This window comes from Drosophila mojavensis, unplaced genomic scaffold (genome assembly GCF_018153725.1).
Source record: "Drosophila mojavensis isolate 15081-1352.22 unplaced genomic scaffold, ASM1815372v1 contig_81, whole genome shotgun sequence".
Lineage (NCBI taxonomy): Eukaryota > Metazoa > Arthropoda > Insecta > Diptera > Drosophilidae > Drosophila > Drosophila mojavensis.
Window position 1 is genome coordinate 7,163,128 of NW_025318907.1, and position 20,283 is coordinate 7,183,410.

General features: G+C 40.1%; 2 protein-coding genes across 3 annotated transcripts in view; one reads left to right on the forward strand and one right to left on the reverse strand.

Moving 5' to 3' along the window:
* LOC6580945 (matrix metalloproteinase-2) overlaps positions 1-20,283 on the forward strand; it is a 106,691-nt gene that overhangs the window by 66,935 nt on the left and 19,473 nt on the right. The window lies entirely within an intron of this gene.
* On the reverse strand, positions 9,408-10,561 carry LOC122757755 (ataxin-8-like). Its single transcript, XM_044011142.1, has 2 exons — positions 9,886-10,561; positions 9,408-9,787 (listed from the first exon to the last, which is right to left on the reverse strand). The coding sequence occupies exons 1-2, from the start codon at positions 10,088-10,090 to the stop codon at positions 9,768-9,770; spliced, it is 225 nt and encodes a 74-aa protein (XP_043867077.1). The 5' UTR covers positions 10,091-10,561; the 3' UTR covers positions 9,408-9,767.

A 20,283-nucleotide genomic window follows, 5' to 3' on the forward strand; every position in this document is an offset into this window, starting at 1 on the left:
AATCATTCACTCGTTTTCGTCAACAATTTTAATATTATAATTTTTCAAAATTTTTTCTAATAAAACATTAATCAATTTATCACATTTTACATATTTTATACGAATTTTTCAAAAAGCCTATATGCTGAAGATAGTACAAGGTTGTCCATATTCGACGTACCTTTCTGGTAACCCTATATCATCTTTCAGTTTATAGTTGATAGTACTCAACTATATATCAAAAATAAAACTTTGATATATGGATAAAAACTTTAGTTTTATCAGAATTTTTTAGTATAGCAAGTATTGTAATATACATATACATATTGTAGCAGGCCAGTATAAGATTTGAGGGACCAGCACATATCAATGGCTGAGGAGGTGGATATTTGGCGTGCCATAATGAGTCATGGCAGAAGAAGAGAAAGATTGGGAGAGTTGAGTTGAGTTTTAATTAAAAGAGCTGAGAGTTGTGAATGAAATGAAATAAAGTTATGAAATAAGAGCCTGCAATATATGTATACAATATATAATTAATGATTAATGATTACCTTAATTTTTAAATTCACTCCCTATAAGTAGCTCATTATTATATGAAGTAATATGCACAGAAGCTAGAGCATTTGCCAGTCTTACGGCCGAATTCAGCTGCCCTGACTGGAGGAGTCTGTGCTTGGGGCGAGGCCTCGGCGTGGGGGGAGTGCGCTGGGTGTTTGGTCGAGACAAATCAAAAATCAAATTGTTTAAGTGATTTTTCATTTTGTGCTTTCACCTTGTTACGTTAACATAATTTTAGCGCCACTTCAAACAAACAGGAGCCAACGTCAAATGGCAGCATAAGTGATTTCCACCTCTCGTTCAACTTCTGTTTCTTTTTTAATGTAGCTGCAAGGCCCAGCACCCGCAACGCTCCACTTTGATATATATTGTTGTGCACAGTTTTCCCCAGCCACCGGCGGAATGCCACGCCCACCCAGGCAACCACCCCCGTGTGGCAAGCAAGCCGTCATTTAATTTTATCGTGCGGAAGTTCTAAGTGCAATGTTTTTGCCGTTGTTGTTGTTGTTGTTGTTGTTTGACAGGTGTGTGTGTGCGTGTGTATGGGTGTGTGTGCGTGTGCGGGTGCTCAGAACGACATTGCTTAAAAGCGCGCTAAAATGTTCAATTTACGTTTGCTTTCTTTTGCTTTTCATTTATGTATTTGGTTTTTCTTCTTTTTTATTTTTTTTCTTTCGTCTTATTTTTGAGAAACATTGAAAATAAATTGAAAAATGTTGGCTCCCCCTCATAAAAGCTTGTTGACAACAACTCAGCATAACAACAACAACGACAACAACAATGTCTACTATATATGATAAATAAAGGCAAATGAAGAGCACAGCATCAGCTACATTGTCCAATATAAATTTTTATTTATTTATTATGATTTTCCATTTTTGCCAATCCCGCAATTTAAAATGCGTTGACTTCTTCTTCATTCGAAATTGGCACAAAATTCGCCCAGCCATGCCCCCACACATACAGTCTTTATTTATATATATACATGTATATAAATTTATATATATATACATATATATTAATTTTTTTTTGGTTTATTTTGCTTTGGTTTCACAATGCAAACAACAGAGCGAACGAAATAAAGCAAATGGAAATCTGTTAATATATTTATATGGATTGGAAAAACAAGAGGCCGAGAGCAATTTGTGCTGGCCACAGGCCACAGGCTAGGCGCCAAAACAAATACGAAAAAACAAGCCGCAGTGCACGGATATATAATACGATATGATATGGACGTACAATGGCTTTTTATGCAGGTTCACATTTGCACAGTTTACTTTTGGCATGAACTATGAATTTATGGTTTATAGATGAACTACAAGGGGGAATTCGTGAGATAGTTGCCAGGGAATTGAACTGACAAGGCAATTCCATTAAGAGGGAAACTGAGCGAAGTTCTATTCTAAAATATAATAATGAAAGAGCTAAATTAATTCACTATTTAGGTTAGCATCAATCAATCCATATACTGTCAGTATGGATTGATTGTTATGAAAGAAAACTTCTAATAAATAAAATATTGCTTCTTCATTTAGAATGCAAAATGAAATAATAACAAAATAAATATTGAGTAAATAATCGTAAAAAAGCGTGTGAAAATGTTTTATGCAAGGTCAGTCTCGGTACGCTGTAACCCAAGTGGTTTCCTGTATTAACCTTCTGTCTAGAATGTGCCTGCACCCACTTTCCAACTATTTGGTGATATCACGGTATTCGGCATTTCACATTTTACATTTTGATCTTTGCACAATTGCTCTAATACCCTAGATCTTCATAGCTCCACTTCATCTACATAGATATAGAGCTAAAACCACTCCTTATACGTATATGTACAACTTCGTATATATCCACGACGTCTCTCACGCGCTCCTACTTAAATAGTTTTCGTTTCAAGTGCAAGCTGTAAGTGAGTTGCCGGCAAACAAGTTTACAAGAACTACACATGTTTTTTTTTTCCTGTTAGACACATTTTGCTTGAATTATTTGCTCTGCGAAATGGCAATCATAAATGTAAATATTGTGTCAAATAATGTACGCAGCTGTTCCCCTAAAAACAGCATGTGCTTAAAAATATACACTCGAGCGAGTGCTTGAGGAAGGCTTCTTCATAGAAAAATACTAAAGCCATTTATGCCTCGCAAATATATCGTATATCAATGTGTGTCCTTTGCAGGACCAACTGCTCAAGAAGCTAGACTGCAGCAAGAGCCACACAAAAAAATAGTAAACAAAAATATGAAAAAAGACAAGAAAAACTGAAGACTGTGGAAAGCGAAGTAAAAACATTTCCTGCAATTTGCACGCTGCACGGAACATTTGTGCGCATATTTTAAATACAGGGCATTATGTTTTGAGTGATTTACGGCGCCAGAACCGAAGAAACAATACCAAAATAAAATACAAAATAATAATAATAATAATAGGAAAATAGGAAAATAGGAGAACATTTCTTGCTGTTTCTGCTCAGTTTTGCCCTTGTCGAGCTGCAGCTGCTGGGAATGATTTGTGTTGGAAACTTTGCGAGGCTAATGTTAATGCAAAAAAGTATGCTATACAATTTGTTGCGACGCCACAGCCACAGCCATAGCCAGAGCCAATGCCGACGCCGACGCCGACGCCGACGTCATTAATGTCGCCAACAAACTTTAGATAACTAATTAGACGAAAGGCGAGTCATAGACCGAGTCCTGTCACGGCTGTAGCTTTGTGCCAACCTTAGCGCAGCTAATTACATTTAATGTGTCGACTAAGCAACTGCAAAGTGTGGATAGATGGCAAACGCTTATTAAATACGACTCTGACAAAGACAGACTGCAGCATACCCTGTAGCCGACAGACGACAGTGCGAATAAAGTGGGCGTCAAAAATATTCCATTCAGCAGAAAGATCCAACTCTGACGAGGAGTAGACAATCCAATGGGCTCTTGACCCCACATACCCCATGCTGAGCCGCTATTACAGGGCATGTGCTTAGCACTTGCAAGCAAGGCACGTAGCTCCTCGTACAGCTGTGCCAGTGTAACTGTAGCTCCTTAAGTGTTATGCAGGAGCCTGGCAACGTGGGCTAAACTTAATTATAACTAATTTGTGGCATATGTGGAGAGCAGAGACTGGCCAAGTGAGTGCAGGCAGGGCTGGGGCAGTGGGGACTGAATGGGGCACAGGTAATATAGAAAAAGTGCCAAACAAGCCGCAACTTTTGTGGCTCAAGTGGCCATTAAAGCATTAAAGCCGAGCACACACACACACACACATACACAGAGGCAAGCGTACAGCTTACTTCTAATGATATAGCAATTAGCCATGAGTGTATCTGTGTGTGTGTATGTGAGTGTGAGTGCGTGTTGTGGCATATGCTCAAATTAAGCGCCCAAAACTATGCAACACTAATCGCATTTTGTGCGAAATATGCGCGCGCGCTTTCTCCCTCGCACTTCATCGCTCCCTCTCCCTCTACCGCTCTCGGTAGGCCCGAAACGCATTTGCATATTTATTAACGTTGATTTCAAGCGGTCGCGCCTGTCCTTTGTCCTTTGGCCCCGCTGCCCCGTTGCCCCGCAAGCGCTGCGCTAACATGGCCAGCCAGCTGGCCAGTAAAATGATTGAAATTAAACCACAAGCGTACATAAAAAATCGCTTACGCTTAAAAGCGCTGCCAGATCCCAACCCGCTCTATATCCAACTCTGTCTCACTCTCACTCTCATGCTCCCGCTTGCTGTCACTCTCTCTTTCTCTGGCGCTCTATCTCTTTTTATCCGTTGGCCAATGAATTCACGTAACCGCATAAAATCAAACGAAATAAGCCAAGCGCCGGCAAAAGTGGCAACAAAATGCACTTTATACCAGCTACCAAGCCCAGCCGCAACCAACTTTATACGTGCCCCAAAGCCAAACAGCTCTCCCCCGCCCCTTGTGCAGCAGGCCCCTCTGCTCCCACGCAGCCCACATAGCCCACCGACGAGGTGTAATAATGGCCAAAGGCTGTTCCGGCACGCACGTGCCCACCAATGCAGCCAATGGACCAAAAATGGTTCTGGACTTCGCCACCAAATGCACAATGAAAATGCCGAGCATATTCGGAAAATGGAAAATGGAAAATGGCAACGGATCCAGCCAATGCCAATGCAACTAACCAAGTTAAAGGCAACTTTTGCCCATAAATGTTGCCAACTACCCTCATCAAAAAAACAGAGCAAAAAGAGCAGAGAGAGAAAAATGCGGAAAGTATCTACAAACCGTAGAGCAAATCGTATGAAAATCAAGTTGAACATTTTGTTGAGGTTGAGTCGAACTGTTGAACACTCCAAATAATGCTGCAGGCCACCAAACCAGCTAGCCAAACGTGCGTCGTGATAGTCGAGGGCGAAGGTGAGGGCGGGGCGCTGCATTCATGTACGGCTAAATGTTTAATAGCCAAGTGTTGCTTCACCAGAATTTATGAAGGCTCTCAATATGCAGCAATAACCGAAATCGGTTTAAACTTTATAGATGAATAAGATGAGTGAACTCAATTTAATTGGAATCTAGTTGGATAATTTATTCATTTCCAAACATTATTGAACTTCAAATATTGCAATTTTATTACACAAATAAATTTAAGGAGTCTAAACACAAAAATTGCAATTTCCACTACTCGATTGCTTTGTGAGAATCATGTTGTGGCATTTATTTGCATAATTTATTATACATATATCCTATTAGCATCCTCTCAGAGTGAAATAAAATTATAAATATTAAAATAATAATTATGAATCAGCTATTAGAAAAATATATAATTTAAAATAAATATTAATAAAACATATAATATTCATTCGGGAAGAGAAATAAAATAATACAATCAATTATTTACAATTGAAACAAAATCAAAGTATTAACAAATATGAATAAGCTATACAAATTAAATATAATAAAAAATATATATAATAAAAATAAATAAATAAATATAAGTAAATCAGATAATATTGATTCTCGAAGATAAATAAAATTTTATAACATTTGACTATAACATATGTATATTACTATATATAAAATCATATTTATAAAACAGCAATTATTCTTTTCCAGACGCAAATAAAAATATGAGTAATTTAGTTACTATTTATTCTCATATTATAGATAACTTTGTCTTATATTATTTATTTCAAGGTCCGATTTTCATATGCTATATGCTAAAATATATTAAATATGTAATATATTATATAATTTGATTTATTGATTTATGATTATCTCTCGCTTCAAGTTTCTCTGAAGATATTTCATGCAATTTCCAATTGAAGCTTGATTTTTATTGCATTTTAAATTGTAAACTTCTGTCGCAGCACTTGAGTAATATGTAAATGTGGCCATTTGATGCGATATCTGCTCATGTACTTAACGTATTTTGTTATGCTCAATTGCTGGCCAATTGACTCTCTGGCCAGAGAGACAACGGGCAGGCAGGCAGTCAGGCAGGCCAGACAGACCGGACAGACGGGGAGAGACAAGCTGTGGGACATACTGCATTGGCCGGGCTTATCATGCGGCAAAGTTACAGGCAGCAACTCGAACGAGTGCTTACTGTTCAATGGCTGTCAGATTGCCTAGCTCAACAGCACTTCCCTCAAGCTGAGCACACACAGATGCACGCCCACCGAAGACAATAACCCAAATGCAACTGCCAATATTACTTAGTTACATCAGCCAACTTTTCCCTCACACACACTCACACACTCACACGCACACACTTGAATGGAACGAATGGAATCGACCTGAATAGAATAGAATCGAAATATCCCGTAGAGCTAACGACATAAACGACATACGTGCCGGGTCTGGCTGAATTGCCAGATTGGCTGAATGCTCTACTGCTAGCAGCAGCACAAAAGGCACAACTTTTTTGTGTGTGCTCCCGGGCTTCCCCGCAAAGAGACAGAAAACCGTCAAAAAGTAAATATGCAACAAACAATGGCATTATGCAACTGCAACTTTAAGTGCGCAGCGCTCAGCAGCAGCAGCAGGAGCAGCTTAACAACAATGGACCCCAAAATCCGATTAATGCAACTGCTATACCCTACCCAGCCCTATATGTAAGATGACGAGCGGAGCTGCCTGCCGTTGCTCTTCACTAAATACAATGAATCGCTTCAACACACACTCGCACACACACACACACACAGACACACACACACAGACACACATGGCCAATAAACAAAAGGACAAATGCGACGCATCGCGCCGCCCCAGAGCCAATCAATCGCTATGGCACCCCAGAGAGCACAGAGAGGGAAAGAGATAGGCAGAGGAGGAGCGAGGGGGAAATGAGAGAACGCGAGCAGGTTACAAACTTAGCAGGGACTGCTGTGCCACAGCGTGTGCACCGCACCACACCGCACCACACCGCACCACACCGCACCACACCACACCACACCACAGCGCACCACAGCGCACCACATTGCAGAGGCGATTGAACGTAACCTGACATGCGACCAGTTCAATGCACGCTCCCCTCGCCACGGGTCAGAATCCCGTGGAATGTAATAGATTTTTGTCATACAAGCTGAAATAACTGGAAGTGCTCTGGCCAAAAAAGGCAAACTAATGCACTGCACAAGGGGGGCAGACAGAAAACTAAACATCATTTCTGGAATTATCTATTTAATAAAATTGTAATCCAAATGCCAGCTTGCAGCAATATTTATTATTATTGCATATATCATATATTTATTTTGAATGAGTCTAGTTCAGTTTCAAGTACAAATAAATCTAAATGGAAAGTAAAACCGACACGAGGGTGATTCCATTTTAATTCTCGCCCCTCCATGCGAACTCGGAACTCCACACAGGCCTCAGTTGATTTTCCCTTAAACTGTTTCGGAATTTTAGGCTAATACAATTACAATGCCTGTTAGATCCTATATATATATATATAAATTAGGTCTGTGAGAAATTCAATTCCTCACAGACTTTTCCCACCTTTGCTGACTGAGAGATGTGAAGTACAAGATATGAATATTATTGTTTATTGCTCATGATCGTCTATAATAGATAAATCGTAAACTTCACTGCTGAGTTAAGAACTTGTATATTATTAGTTGTATCTTGTCTGATACAGATTTAATATATAAATACCTGTTTCCCTTTGAATCACGAGTCACCCTTTAAATTGATGAAATGGCATTTTGCAAACGAAACTAAAAATAAATTGAAGCAGTGCATCGCCGGTTCAGTAGATCAAAGCGTTTGTCTGCTCGTGTTGAACTTAATGCATGTATGCAACAGAAACGAAAACAAAAACAAAAACAAACACCAACACCAACACGAACTCAACATACGAAACACAACACACATATTAGCCGCAGACGGCCACGCCCAGTGTAATGCAGTTACAATTTGGCTAGCGTATCGCGCGCTTAATTCAATTACATAAACCAGCCAGCAGAGCGTTTGAAAACTTTAATTTGTATGCAAAGTCAATGCGAGGACAGAGCAAGGCGAAACAGGGCGGGGCGGGGCGGGGCGGGACGGAGCGGCACGGGCATGGCAATGCATGCTGGCAGCGTCATTGCTGTCATGTCCTTGCGCACTCAGGCGCCTAATCCTTTGAAATTGCCATACACACATGAACTCGCACACGAATACAGGCGCAAACCAAATGCCAATAGCAATACCAATGCCAATATACGCGAGCGAATGCAGTGGCTTAAGCGCTGTTTATATTACGCATACGCCGCGTGTGGCGCGCGCGCGGTAAACTCGTAAATAAGCAGACAAAGCGCATAAAATGTAATGCATAAATGCGCCTGAATATTGCATAAACGAATTACCAAATGTTAACTGCCAGCCCCAAATTAGTTAAAGGGCCAGACAGAGTCGCAATAGCAACACAGTTCGCTTCCCATTCCCATTCCCATTCCACTTCGCAATCGCAGTCACAGTCACAGTTGCTGCCGAAACATTTATAAATAATATTCGTGCATAAAAATTGCAAAGCAGCTTCTACCCAAAATCAAAATAAAAAGCTGAAAAAAAAAAACGTTTTTCTCATTTCCGTGGCGTGCTGAAAATATTTTTGCGATTTCCGCCACACCCTGGGCAGTAGGACACCTTCTCGCCTGCTCGCCTGCCCTCCTGCCCTCCTCCTGCTTCACTCGCTGGAATGGGCAAGCGGCACAGCATGAAATATAAATACAATACAAATAAACGCGTGTCGCGCATATTGCACAATGTTGAATTTATTTACAGCTCACACACTCACACAGGGTGACAACAAAAGGGACTGGGATGTCCCTCTCTCTCTCTCGCTCGTTCTCTCTCTGTGTTGACAATTTGTCAGCCTCCCATTTAGCCAGTTAGGCCATAAGCCCTGCAGACCATGAAAATGTGCTGTGAAAATTTGTTATGCGCTGCATTAAATTCTTATGCAAGAGCCAAACACACACACACACACACACACCCAAGCACTCACACACATGTGTACACATATCTACATATATTTGACTATAAAATAGATCACGTTGTGGAGTAGAGCAGAACGTAGCGCAGAGAAAACCTTCTGCTAGAACTAACGATTTCACTGAAATAAAAGCTAAAGAAAAAATCAAAATATTTTAAAAACTCCATTTTCATTTCATAATATAACGAGAAATTTTTAAATTATATTTTAATATAAGATTTGCATTACATTTTAAATTTTCATTTTCACATCTATACATATTATGATATGCATAAATTACATTCAAAATCTTTAAAAATCAATTTAAACAATTGTGATTCTTTAATTCATAATTGAAATATGCATCAAGAACAAAATCTTAATAAATATTTTTCAATTTTTTAACTTTATATACAACATACAACTGATAAGACTTTAAATACATATTTATGTTTATAATTATTATATTTTTTATAATATTAGATTTATATGAACGTTTTAGCCTGAATAGAAAATACCGTATGTATTTGCATGTAAAAAGTTGTCGCTTTTTGTTTGTCCCTCGACTCAAACAATGCTTTATTCATCAGGGGCTGTGCTAGCAAATTAGTTGAATTTCGTGAATTTTAATCACATATTTCGTATTCAACACTTTTGACAAACTCTATCATATAGTCAAGGGACTCGCCGACGCTGTCGCAGTCGCCATTCGTTCCACAGGCAAAAGCGTTGAAGCAATGAAATGAATTTGCACGCGCTCATAAATATTTTACATATGCATATTGGCCAACATCCTGCCCAACTACACGCGCTGGCAGCTTACTCCAATGGAGAGATGCCTACAAAACGTGAAGATGTTAGCTGCTGGCACGTGAAATGAATGCATATATAATACACGCACACACACACACACACACGCAGACTCACACATACTCACATGCATACTGCAAATTATTGTGACATAAAGTGCTTTGACAGCGACACCCAGCGAGGCTCTGCATCTGCGACTGCGACTGCGACTGAGCCTGACATTTGAATTGCTGCTGCTGCCGCTGCTGCTGCTGCTGCTGCCGCTGCTGCTGCTGCTGCTGCTGCTGCTGCTGTTGCGTGTTGCTGCTGCTGCTGACATTCATGCGCCACATAATTCACAGCATACTTCGAGGGTGACTGCCATTGCAAATTCAAATGCTGAGCAGCCGGTATAACGCGTCGTCTGATTAGTCCCGCACTCGTCTCGCATATAGCATGCATATGACATATTTAAGTGGGTTATGTTACGCGTGCACAGTGGAGCAAATGCACGCACACACACACACGTATATACACTTACAATAAAGCTCATTAAACCTGGCAACAGCCGGGCATAACAAAAAATAAATAAATATTACTGAAGCTCATAAGTCGCCAGTTAAGGCAAGTTATGCATATGAGTATATCATCTATATGTACATATACGATATGCTCTCACACACACATGTGCAATATATACATGAGCAAATATGTGTGTGGTCTTAGGCCCTTTGTCATTACTGTCGCTGAAATGCTTAAATTTAAGCGCCTTAACTTTAGGCGCCACATTGCCATCCAGTTGAAAGAGAGAAAAGAGACTGCGGCTCAATGAATTACAGCAATAAGTAGCAAATTTTCCATAATTTTCCGTCATTTCTCGTTCTTTGCTTTTGCCTTTTAGCAGTCTTTGGTTATGGCCAATACAAATGTTATCTGTGCCAAACTTGGCGTTCGAAATATATATATATATATATATATATATATATATATATATATATATATATATATATATATATATATATATAACTAGACTTTACTGTTTGATATAGCTCAAGTCTTTAAATGGGCTCGATAGAGCTTCATAGATATTGAAGCTATGAGCTTTGACCAAGTCTCTAGGAATTATTTACTTCTGCTTGCCAGTACTCAGCATCAACAACAAATTTTATAGACATAATGCCAAAAACTATTTTCAAGTACATGCCATAAGCAGTCTTCAAACTTCACAGACATCCTTACTTACAGCAACTCGTACAACTGCAATAAGTCGAGGAGCCTTGAAGACTTTGGAGCTCTGTGGGCGAGTGTTAAAGCACGTCATCAATTCAATTCCAACTGACAGCTGTATTTAATTACTTAGCCAAAGTACACAAAACTCCCCAAGGCTCAAACTCGAATGTGCAATTGGCATTGAGACCTTTATGAGCTGAGCACAAATTTCCTTATTAAAATTAGCTGCCAATGGCTCGAGGCTTCTTCAGGTTCTCCAAAATAATTGATGGTAATTGTAAAGCTAGTATATGCTACTATCTGAGTATCGATAAGTCTCAAATAAATTTATAATTCCACAAGTATTGCATATAAATACATATGAATGCATTTCATATTCTTAAGCCCAATTTCGGTTAGTAATCTTCTCTTCATGACTCACATGCAAATCAAGCATTCTAGAGTCATAAAGCAAAGATCTGCCTTAATAGAGTCAAAAGTCTTAATCGATATGTTTTCCTATTTCGTCAGGGAAGCAGGCCAATTATAGGCTAATCCTCAGCGATGTCTTGCCTTAACTTAATGCCTTAAGGCTTATCTCCCACTCCGCTCTGCTGTGCTCCGCTCTGCTCTGCCTACATCCAATTTGGTTAAGTCTCGCTGCAGTTTTGTGTCTGCTCGCTAATAAGCTCAGCGCATCTGTATCTGTATATCTCCACGGAATCTTCAGCTATAAAACTAGGCAAATCCATGCCGAAAAGCAAAAGCAGCAGTAGCAACAACAACAGTAACAATAACAAGTGGAAAACTGTCAAGACACGCTTTGCCAACCCGCCACGCCCCGCTGAGACCGTCTCTCCAGTAGCATGCCTTGTTGTTGTCCCTTGGGGCCATTTGCGTTTTTATTTACTTTTTCGCTTTTTTCGCTACCTCTGTTGTGTTTTTGTTATTTCTTTCACTTTGCCTTATCCAAAAGTAATTATTTTCCATTAAACGTAATAATGATGCCTGGAGACTGATAACAGCCGCTGCTGGTGCTGCTGCTGCTGCTGCTGCTGCTGCCTGTGGAAATTAAATTATGCGCCGTTTGTTTTTGCTTGCCGCGAACAATCCGCACTTCTCTGTTGTTGTACCTCGGGGCTAACTTTGTCACCTCAACAGAAAAAGACTTGTGACAGCGCCAAGTAAAAACAGCAAATATACACTTGTATTTACATATTTATATTTATATTTATATTTATATTTATTTTTATATATATACTCGACACACAACAACTGGAGCAGGCACAACAATTGCTGCGCGTCCTCGTCGAGGTTTGTTAAGCGCAGCCATAAAACGGCTCAGTACACTTGATCGACGCCGCAAATGACTTTGGCTAGGGTTGCCACAGCTCTCACACTCACACACATACACACAGTGGCTCTTCTTCTTTGTCTGGTGCTGCCTAGGTACACTCGAGTCTAGGCCTGGTCCTGGTCCTAGTCGTGGGTCTGCTCCTGGGCCAAGTGCACGCCTCGCTGGTTCACTATGCGTTTATCAAAAGCATACATAATATCTGCGATATGGCCTGCCTCTGTCCCTATTCCTGTGCCCGGGCACATTATAACAAATTTCTCGCTTGCATAAGCAACACACACTCAACAAATATGGGCGTGTGTTAGCTTATTAGAGATGTGCGCGTGAGCGTAAAATTATACGCAAATACAAATACGAAAGTTTTCCCTTCTGATTGGATCTAATTGTTCAGTGCTATTAGAAATTGAGCATTGCAATTGGAGTTTGGAGGCTCGTAAAATTGATATCAATTAAATTATAAATATGCATTTTAATAGAAAACGTTGTATGCAGAAGCATTTACACATACCTCAATATGTTTAGTTGAAATTGATATAAAATTATTATATAAGCAATATTATTGGGATTCTCCTTTTATTTAAGGTCAAGTATATGCTTTTATTTTGTTGTAAAATATTTGTTTGCATTAAATATGTTTGACAGAAATTTACATATATTGATAATAATATTACTATTATTTTTCAGAAATTTTCTTTTTATTAAGAGTCAAGTAAAATATTTGTTGATTATTTTTTCTTTTTTGTTCAATTTTATATTGTAAATCAAATACTTGATATTCATATCGAATTTTGATTTAAAGTAATTTCGTATAGCACGCGTTCATCTCTAATCAACATGTAAAGCATAAAACGCTGGCTCGGCTAGCTGCTGCTATATCACTGCATAACAAATGCCCGACACACACACACACACACGCACGCACACATATGTGTCTCTTAGTGTATAGAGCAAAGCGTCATGGCGGCAGTCCATAAAAATGGAACGGAACTGCAAGTAAATTAACAGGCTGGGCACATGAAGGCGGCACAAAGCTAGAGCCCAAGCTAGAGAGCTCTCCGAGGCAGGAGGCAGATGGTTAGATGGTTAGATGGTTGGGTGAATGTCTGTTACTCTATGTGCCTTGTTTTACATAATCAACCCTGCATATGTGCCTGTGTGTGTGTATGTGTGTGTGTGTGTGATGTTGGCTACTTAAGTTACACAATGACATTTTTCAATGTGTCAGAATTTTATTGTTGGAACTTGGGGCATTGTTGTTGACAACTGACATATTTCTTTCTGCAGCTGACAGAGCGTCATGGCTGGTTTTCCTCTACTGCTGCTGCTGCTGCTGTTGCTGCTGCTGCTGCAACTGCTGCCTCTGTCTCTGTCTCTTCTTCTTCTTCTTACATTTCTATTACATTTTTACTGCTGCTGTTGCTGTTGCTGCTGCTGTTGCTGTGTCCGGAACTGTTGCTGCTGTTTTTGCTGTTTTGTCTTGAAATGTTGACAACTGTTTTGCCACTTTTGCCGTAATTGAAAAAAAGAACCATATTCAAATATTGTTGTGCTACTGTAATTCAAGTCATTTTCGAGAAATGTAACTGGAAATTTGAAAGAAATATATTTAATCCCCCAGATGCCCATGAGCCGACATTCAACTCCTGCACTGAGAGTGGCCAAGCAACAATTGCTTTAAGAGAGCGAGAGCATTTATTCAATCTAAAGAGAAACAATTATAAGACCATAGATCATAGTCATCCCAAATGGGCGAACAGAACTGCAAATTAGAGGAAACATTAAGGTTTTTTTTATGAACAAACCATATTAGCAAAAGCATTATCAAGGGAGATAATGATTTATAAATAATAATAAGGAAAATATTAGTAAAACTGAGCTTAAAACTTTTTTGTCTCTTTAGAATCCACTTGGCCCATTCTAGCGAGCCTTGAGTAAAATATCTTTAATTGCCTGGCATTTATTTTCGCTCGGAGGAACAATAGAAATAATCAACACACACACACAAACACTCACACAGATAGAGCATAAGATGCAGCTGCACAGAAATTCGAAATCTCAAAGAAAACTGTGAAATTTTTGCAAGCTGCAATTGCAATTGCAATTGCATAGATAAGAAAAGCAGGAGCTGCTGTAAGTGCCTGCACTATAAGCAGTGCATTACTAGCAGTGTATTCATAAATATATATACAGACCTACACACTGGCAGAAATTCCACCGAATTCCCGCTTATTGTTGCCCGACTGCTGAAACTGTGCGCCAACTAAAGCAATTTACAGTTCCTAAAAAACAGGCAGCCGTGGCATGCAAGTGACCTGGCAAGGAGTCGGCTGGCTGGCTGGCGGGAGGGCAGGCGTGCGGGTGGCACAGCCAAACCAAACAAATGGAAAAAATTCAAATTATCTGCAAGGCAAAAATAAAGGGAAAACGCAGCAGCAACAACACCAGCAACAACAACAACCACAACAACAACAACATCATCAAGACTCTGGCGAAGTGTGTGCCAAACTTGAGTTCTTTGCACACATTCTGGCACTTGAACATTTTTCTTATTGTGGCCCCAGCCAAGAGCAGCCCTGTGCGGGTAGGCGGCGAGAGGGGGGCGTGGCTAAGGGGTAGTTGGAATTTTTGGTGGAACCAAATTGCGCGCGCTGTTCTCTAACGTGTTGGGCTTAAGTTGGCTTGGTTTCTGGTGTCGGTTTGGGCTCTTGTGCGAGAGGCAGAGGTGTGTGTGGCTGTTGTCTGCCTTTTGGCCATTTTATTTGCATGCCAAAAGGCAACACCAGCACACGCGCACACACACAGACGCAGACACCAGCTAAGTGAAAAAGTGATTCTGCGTTATGTTTTTCTTTTATATATACACTTTTTATAATATTTTTTGCGTTTTCTTTTTTTGTGTGAAGTCAGGCAACTTACTTTGGGCTGCTTAATGCATGAAGGCAAATGAAAAATGAACTTAATACAGTTGCAAACTACACGAGCAACATGAGCAACGGGTAATTGCACGCTGATTTGCAAAATGGCCAAACTCTCTCACGCACACGCACACAGACACACACATACACACACGCAATACTTGGCTATTAGCTGGCTTAAAGTTGCTTGGTCAACTTTAAGCCAGCCACTAACGGCCGTAAATGTTGAGCTGCTCTGCGGCTTTTTGGGCCAACAACTTTTTCGACAAGCTGCACAAAAATGCTGAAAAAGAAGAAGAGCTGACAGTTGGCATTTGCCAACAGTTTAACAGTTAAACAAAATGTCAAGAGCACAAACATATTGAAATGTAAGCAAACCATGCCCAAATCCTTTGCCTCCCCAAATCCTGGCCCCGTACCCAACTGGTTTTAGCTGTGTTGGTCAACGAGCTCTTGTCCTTTCTGGTTAACCCATTTGCAGCTCTGTGGGAGTGTGTGTGGGTGTGTGTGTGTGTGTGTGTGTGGGTGAGTGGTAAACGCAATCTGACAATTTATTCATTGTGCTCCACGCTTTTCAGCTTAATCCATTAATGGCATCAACTACAAAGCGTTGACAAATGGAGCTGACATTTTTACTCTCCCTTTTTGTGGCTTCAGACTTGAAGTTATGGCAAAAGTAATCTTTGGATTGACTTGCTCTCTGTCTGTACTACACTCAAGTCACTTTATATAGCTTTTGAAAAATATTCATTTTAGGAAATACATTAATTCTTCTATATGTATATGTATATATAGAAGCATTAATTTATTGCACTAAATTTTTTTTAAATGACTTTATATAGAAAAAATTAGAAATATATACTTACATGTATGTAGCTCATTCAGACTGTTATAAGCAAATTGACATAAATATTGAATAGCGTTTAATTAAATAAAATTTCATTGAAAAATTTATTTACTCAATTTTTTTATTTAAAATTGAAAATGTAAAGAGTATTTCTTTCTATTCAACTCGTATTTCTGCTATCAATTGGGATGCTAACTTGTGGCTTCTGAGCTCATACTCAGCATGTTGCTCTGCTGGTGTTTGAATTGGAAAAGCCACATTGGAAAACTTTTGATCCACTTGTTAACCGCTAAAACTTTGAAGCTCTATTCCAAAATGACCTTTAAATAACTTCTAACTCTTCTATTCACGTATTATGCAACGGCTGCCAAATACACACACTCACGTACACACACACACATATACAGAGCTGCTCAATAGACAGTATTGGACTTCTGGTTCTTCCTTTCTTTGAAGCTCAAGAACGAAAAGCATTGCCTACTTTTTGGGGCAACGGAATTTAAATGACTTGCATGGCGCTGCTATTTGGCATGTTCTGCGCTTAGCTCGGCTGACAGCTAATGCACTTAAAACTTCACAAATGTCTTGTCAATGCTTAAATGTTTCGACTGTGGCAGCAGCCACGCCCAGCACCCAGCACCCAGCGCCCAAACGACAGCGACAACGACTTGAGTGCAAAATTCAATTAACTTGCTTAAGCACATCTACACACACACACACACACAGTCGCACACAATGCTCTCACACTTGTGCTGCATGCATATGCAATAAGTGTCTGCGTGGGTGTGTGAGTGCGAGTGTGAGTGTGTGCGTGTGTGCATGAGCTATCAATTTCATGTCCAATCAAGCAGGCAACCAGGCAACTGCAGCAGCTGCAAATGAAACTGCAGCACTGCAGCAGTGCAACTCGTAAAAGCCATGAGGATTGCCCAAAACCCCAGCCACTTAAGCAGATGTCAACTTCATTTTGCATATGCCACATGCCACATGCCGCATATCGCTGTCCCTGCTGCTGCTGTTGCTGTTGCTGTGGCACTTAAAGGTGCGGCCGCTCACAAAAAAAAAAAACCTTTGCCACATCAATCGAGACAGCTGCGGCCTGACTTGCGGCTGTATCTGTAAATGTGGCTAATTGTTTTTGCGGTACATTGTTTAATTATTATACAAGTGCAAATACCATGTATGACACACACACACATACATACATACATACTCACGTTCAGCCACAATCGTAGCAGTCTAATTAAAGCGATTTGCATATTAAATGAGAGGCAGTGGCTGTGGTTGCAGCTGTTTCGTGGCCCGGCGCATGTCACTGCCAAATGGGCTGTCAAATAAGAAAGCGTTTTGTCCAAATGTTACCGTTACGACACAGCAGAACAAAGTTTGACATTTTATGATGGGACCACAGTAACAAACAGCCAAGCCAAACCAGCAAAGCCAACCGAGCCACCGCACCACCCAACCACTCAGCCCTTTTGCCTGTCAATTACATCAAAATTGTGAATTGTTGCCGTTATGCATTTGACATTTTCGAGTCAATATAAAACGAAAATAACTCACAGGTTCTCTGTAAAAGTGTGTATGTATGTATGTGTGTGTGTGTGTGTGTGTGTGTGTGTGTGTGTGCGATACAATCAAATCTGGCAAACAATAGTCGTACACCCTGTTTTTCACTCTTTGCGTGCCATAAATAAATAATCAATGAATTTATACATTTGCCTTGTCGACTCGACGTATACGTAATATGCTGTGCAATTTATTTGGCCCGGCACAGATGAAAGCGTAATTTGATTGTCCTGTGATTTATATGTGACTTTGACAGCTGGACAGCCGGACAGCCAAGCTGCCAAGCTGCCAAGCTGCTAAGCTGAGCATAACCAGGTGCCAATTGCAGTCCCCATTAGACGTCGTATAGAGCTTGCAGAAAAATCAACATTTACCTGCAGAACCTGAGAGAATAATGAGCGACTGAGAATCTATATTGAAGACAGCTATTGCTCAGATAAAATGCAATTTAGATTTCCATAGCTATAAACACTTTCCACTAAATACTTTTATGAAGATATTCTCGGTGAGGTTTCATTTTCCACTCCACAACAAACTGCGACGGTTCGGCTGGGTTAGCCTTGCAAAGGAAAAGTCATCGAATATTCCATTTGATTCGTTGCCTTTGCACCTGAGCAATTTATGTCAATTGGGCATTGATTTATTTGCGCTAAATTATTTATTCATTTATTTATTTATTTATTGCCTTAGCCGGCTGCCTAATGTCGTGACTGGAAAGTAAATTAGTTTTGATTTTGTATTTTCGGCAGAGGCTCTCGTGCTCAGACGACACTCCAGCTCGATAAAACATTGGGGCAACTTAGATAAATAGCGAGCACAGCAGGTGGAAGGTTCAGAAGAGCTAAAACAAAGTAAAAGCAAAACACAAATAAAAATGAAAATAAATGAAATGAATACAAAGCAAGGAACTAAAGTCGAAATGCACTGGAAACGAGAATCCCCGAGCGCATAAATTGCGCCGACATATAAAAACACAAATATCTAAGAGGGCGGGCAGGCAAGCGGAATGGGCGAGCCAGTGAATAGGGCTAGTGGAGGCATGGCTAGAAGCAAGCAGCAGTAAACGTGGCCAATGCAGAAACTCGTGCTAACTACACATTTGGGTATTTGTGTATTAACACTTTGGCAGTTGGAGCAGTTGGAGCAATTGGAGCAGCTGAAGAAGGTCCTGCCAGCAGGACACCCAAGCAGAGGCCAATGGCTGAGCTGTTGTTTTGCGTCCAGGCTAAAGTTTAATTGGCTAGTTTAATTGTCAGCAAATGAAAAAAGAATGAATATAGTAAAAACAAAGAAATTTAATCAAGCAAGGAACAATTGTCACACACACACAGAGACACCCATACACCCACACACATGCATAAATAAAAAGTGCAAACGTTTATTGGATTTAACGAGCTCTCAGTGTCGTCGCAAGCGGCAAGCGGCATGTGGCATGTGGCATAGAGCAGCGCGAGGCAACATGAAAGCACTTTTAGCGCGCTGCACAACGATGCCAGCTTAATTTAAATGTCACCTGCACTAAACAAATACCAGGACAAGGGATCGCACCAAGACAGACAAACAGCCAAACAGCCAAACAGCCAAGCAGACAGGCGGACAGGCGGACAGGCGGACGATGATATTGTTAGTGACACTCTTTCAGCATTAAGTGTGTACAGGGCAAACACACAGTAGCATACGCGTGTGTGTGTGTGTGTGTATCTGGCTGCACTTCAAAAGCCACTCAGCACATCAACGGACAGGAGTCGGGACAGGAGCGAGCGACCGAAAACAAAAAAAGAAAGTGTATACATATATATATGCCCAAAGCAGGGCAGATTGGCCATGGCTAGCCATGTGGGCCGACAGCTGCTTAAATATTTTGATTAAATTGTTGCCGCCGCAAAAACCAAATTAAAATACAGTGGAGCAACGCTAAAAAAAAAAAATAAAATAAAAAAAAACACCTGCAAGAAAAACAAAAAAATTAATATATTTAAAATGTTCGCTACTTTAAAATATTATTAAATATATTTAAACAATGAAAGCAAAAAATAGAATATATAAATAACAAAAATACAATCAGACTAAATGAAATAATAACAATTGAAAAAGCGCTCAGACATACAACATTAAACATAAATTTTCATTCACAAAAAATTTTCTTTAAAATATTTACAATATTTGCACCGAAACTTCTTCGATTGTAGCTGCAGAATATTTGTATTCCAGTCGTCTTGGCGCTGCTTATCTGTAATTAAAAATGAGCCAACTGACGTTGACATTCTCCAGTTCCATTAGAACATGGCCAAAGAAATCATTATAATGCCAATAAAAATAAATAATTTCGATGTCTGCAGCCAGCGTCCATTTAGCTGAGCAAGCGCAGCAGTTGCCATACCATTTGTGTGTGACTGTGTGCGTGTGTGTGTGTGTGGTTTTTGTGGGTAATGGGCCGCATCTTGTGGCTCATATCATTATGCATCATTAAGTTGATGGGACAAGAGCAACGGGGCAACGCACTTCGATTTTATGGCCATGGCCGAGTCCAGGCCAAGGCATATGTCCTTCATCCTGTATTCTTCTTTCGCCCATCGCTCGCCTGCTCCCCAGCTCAGCGCCGTCTGTGTGCGCTATTAAGCGCATATTACTCATCGAACAATATTTTTG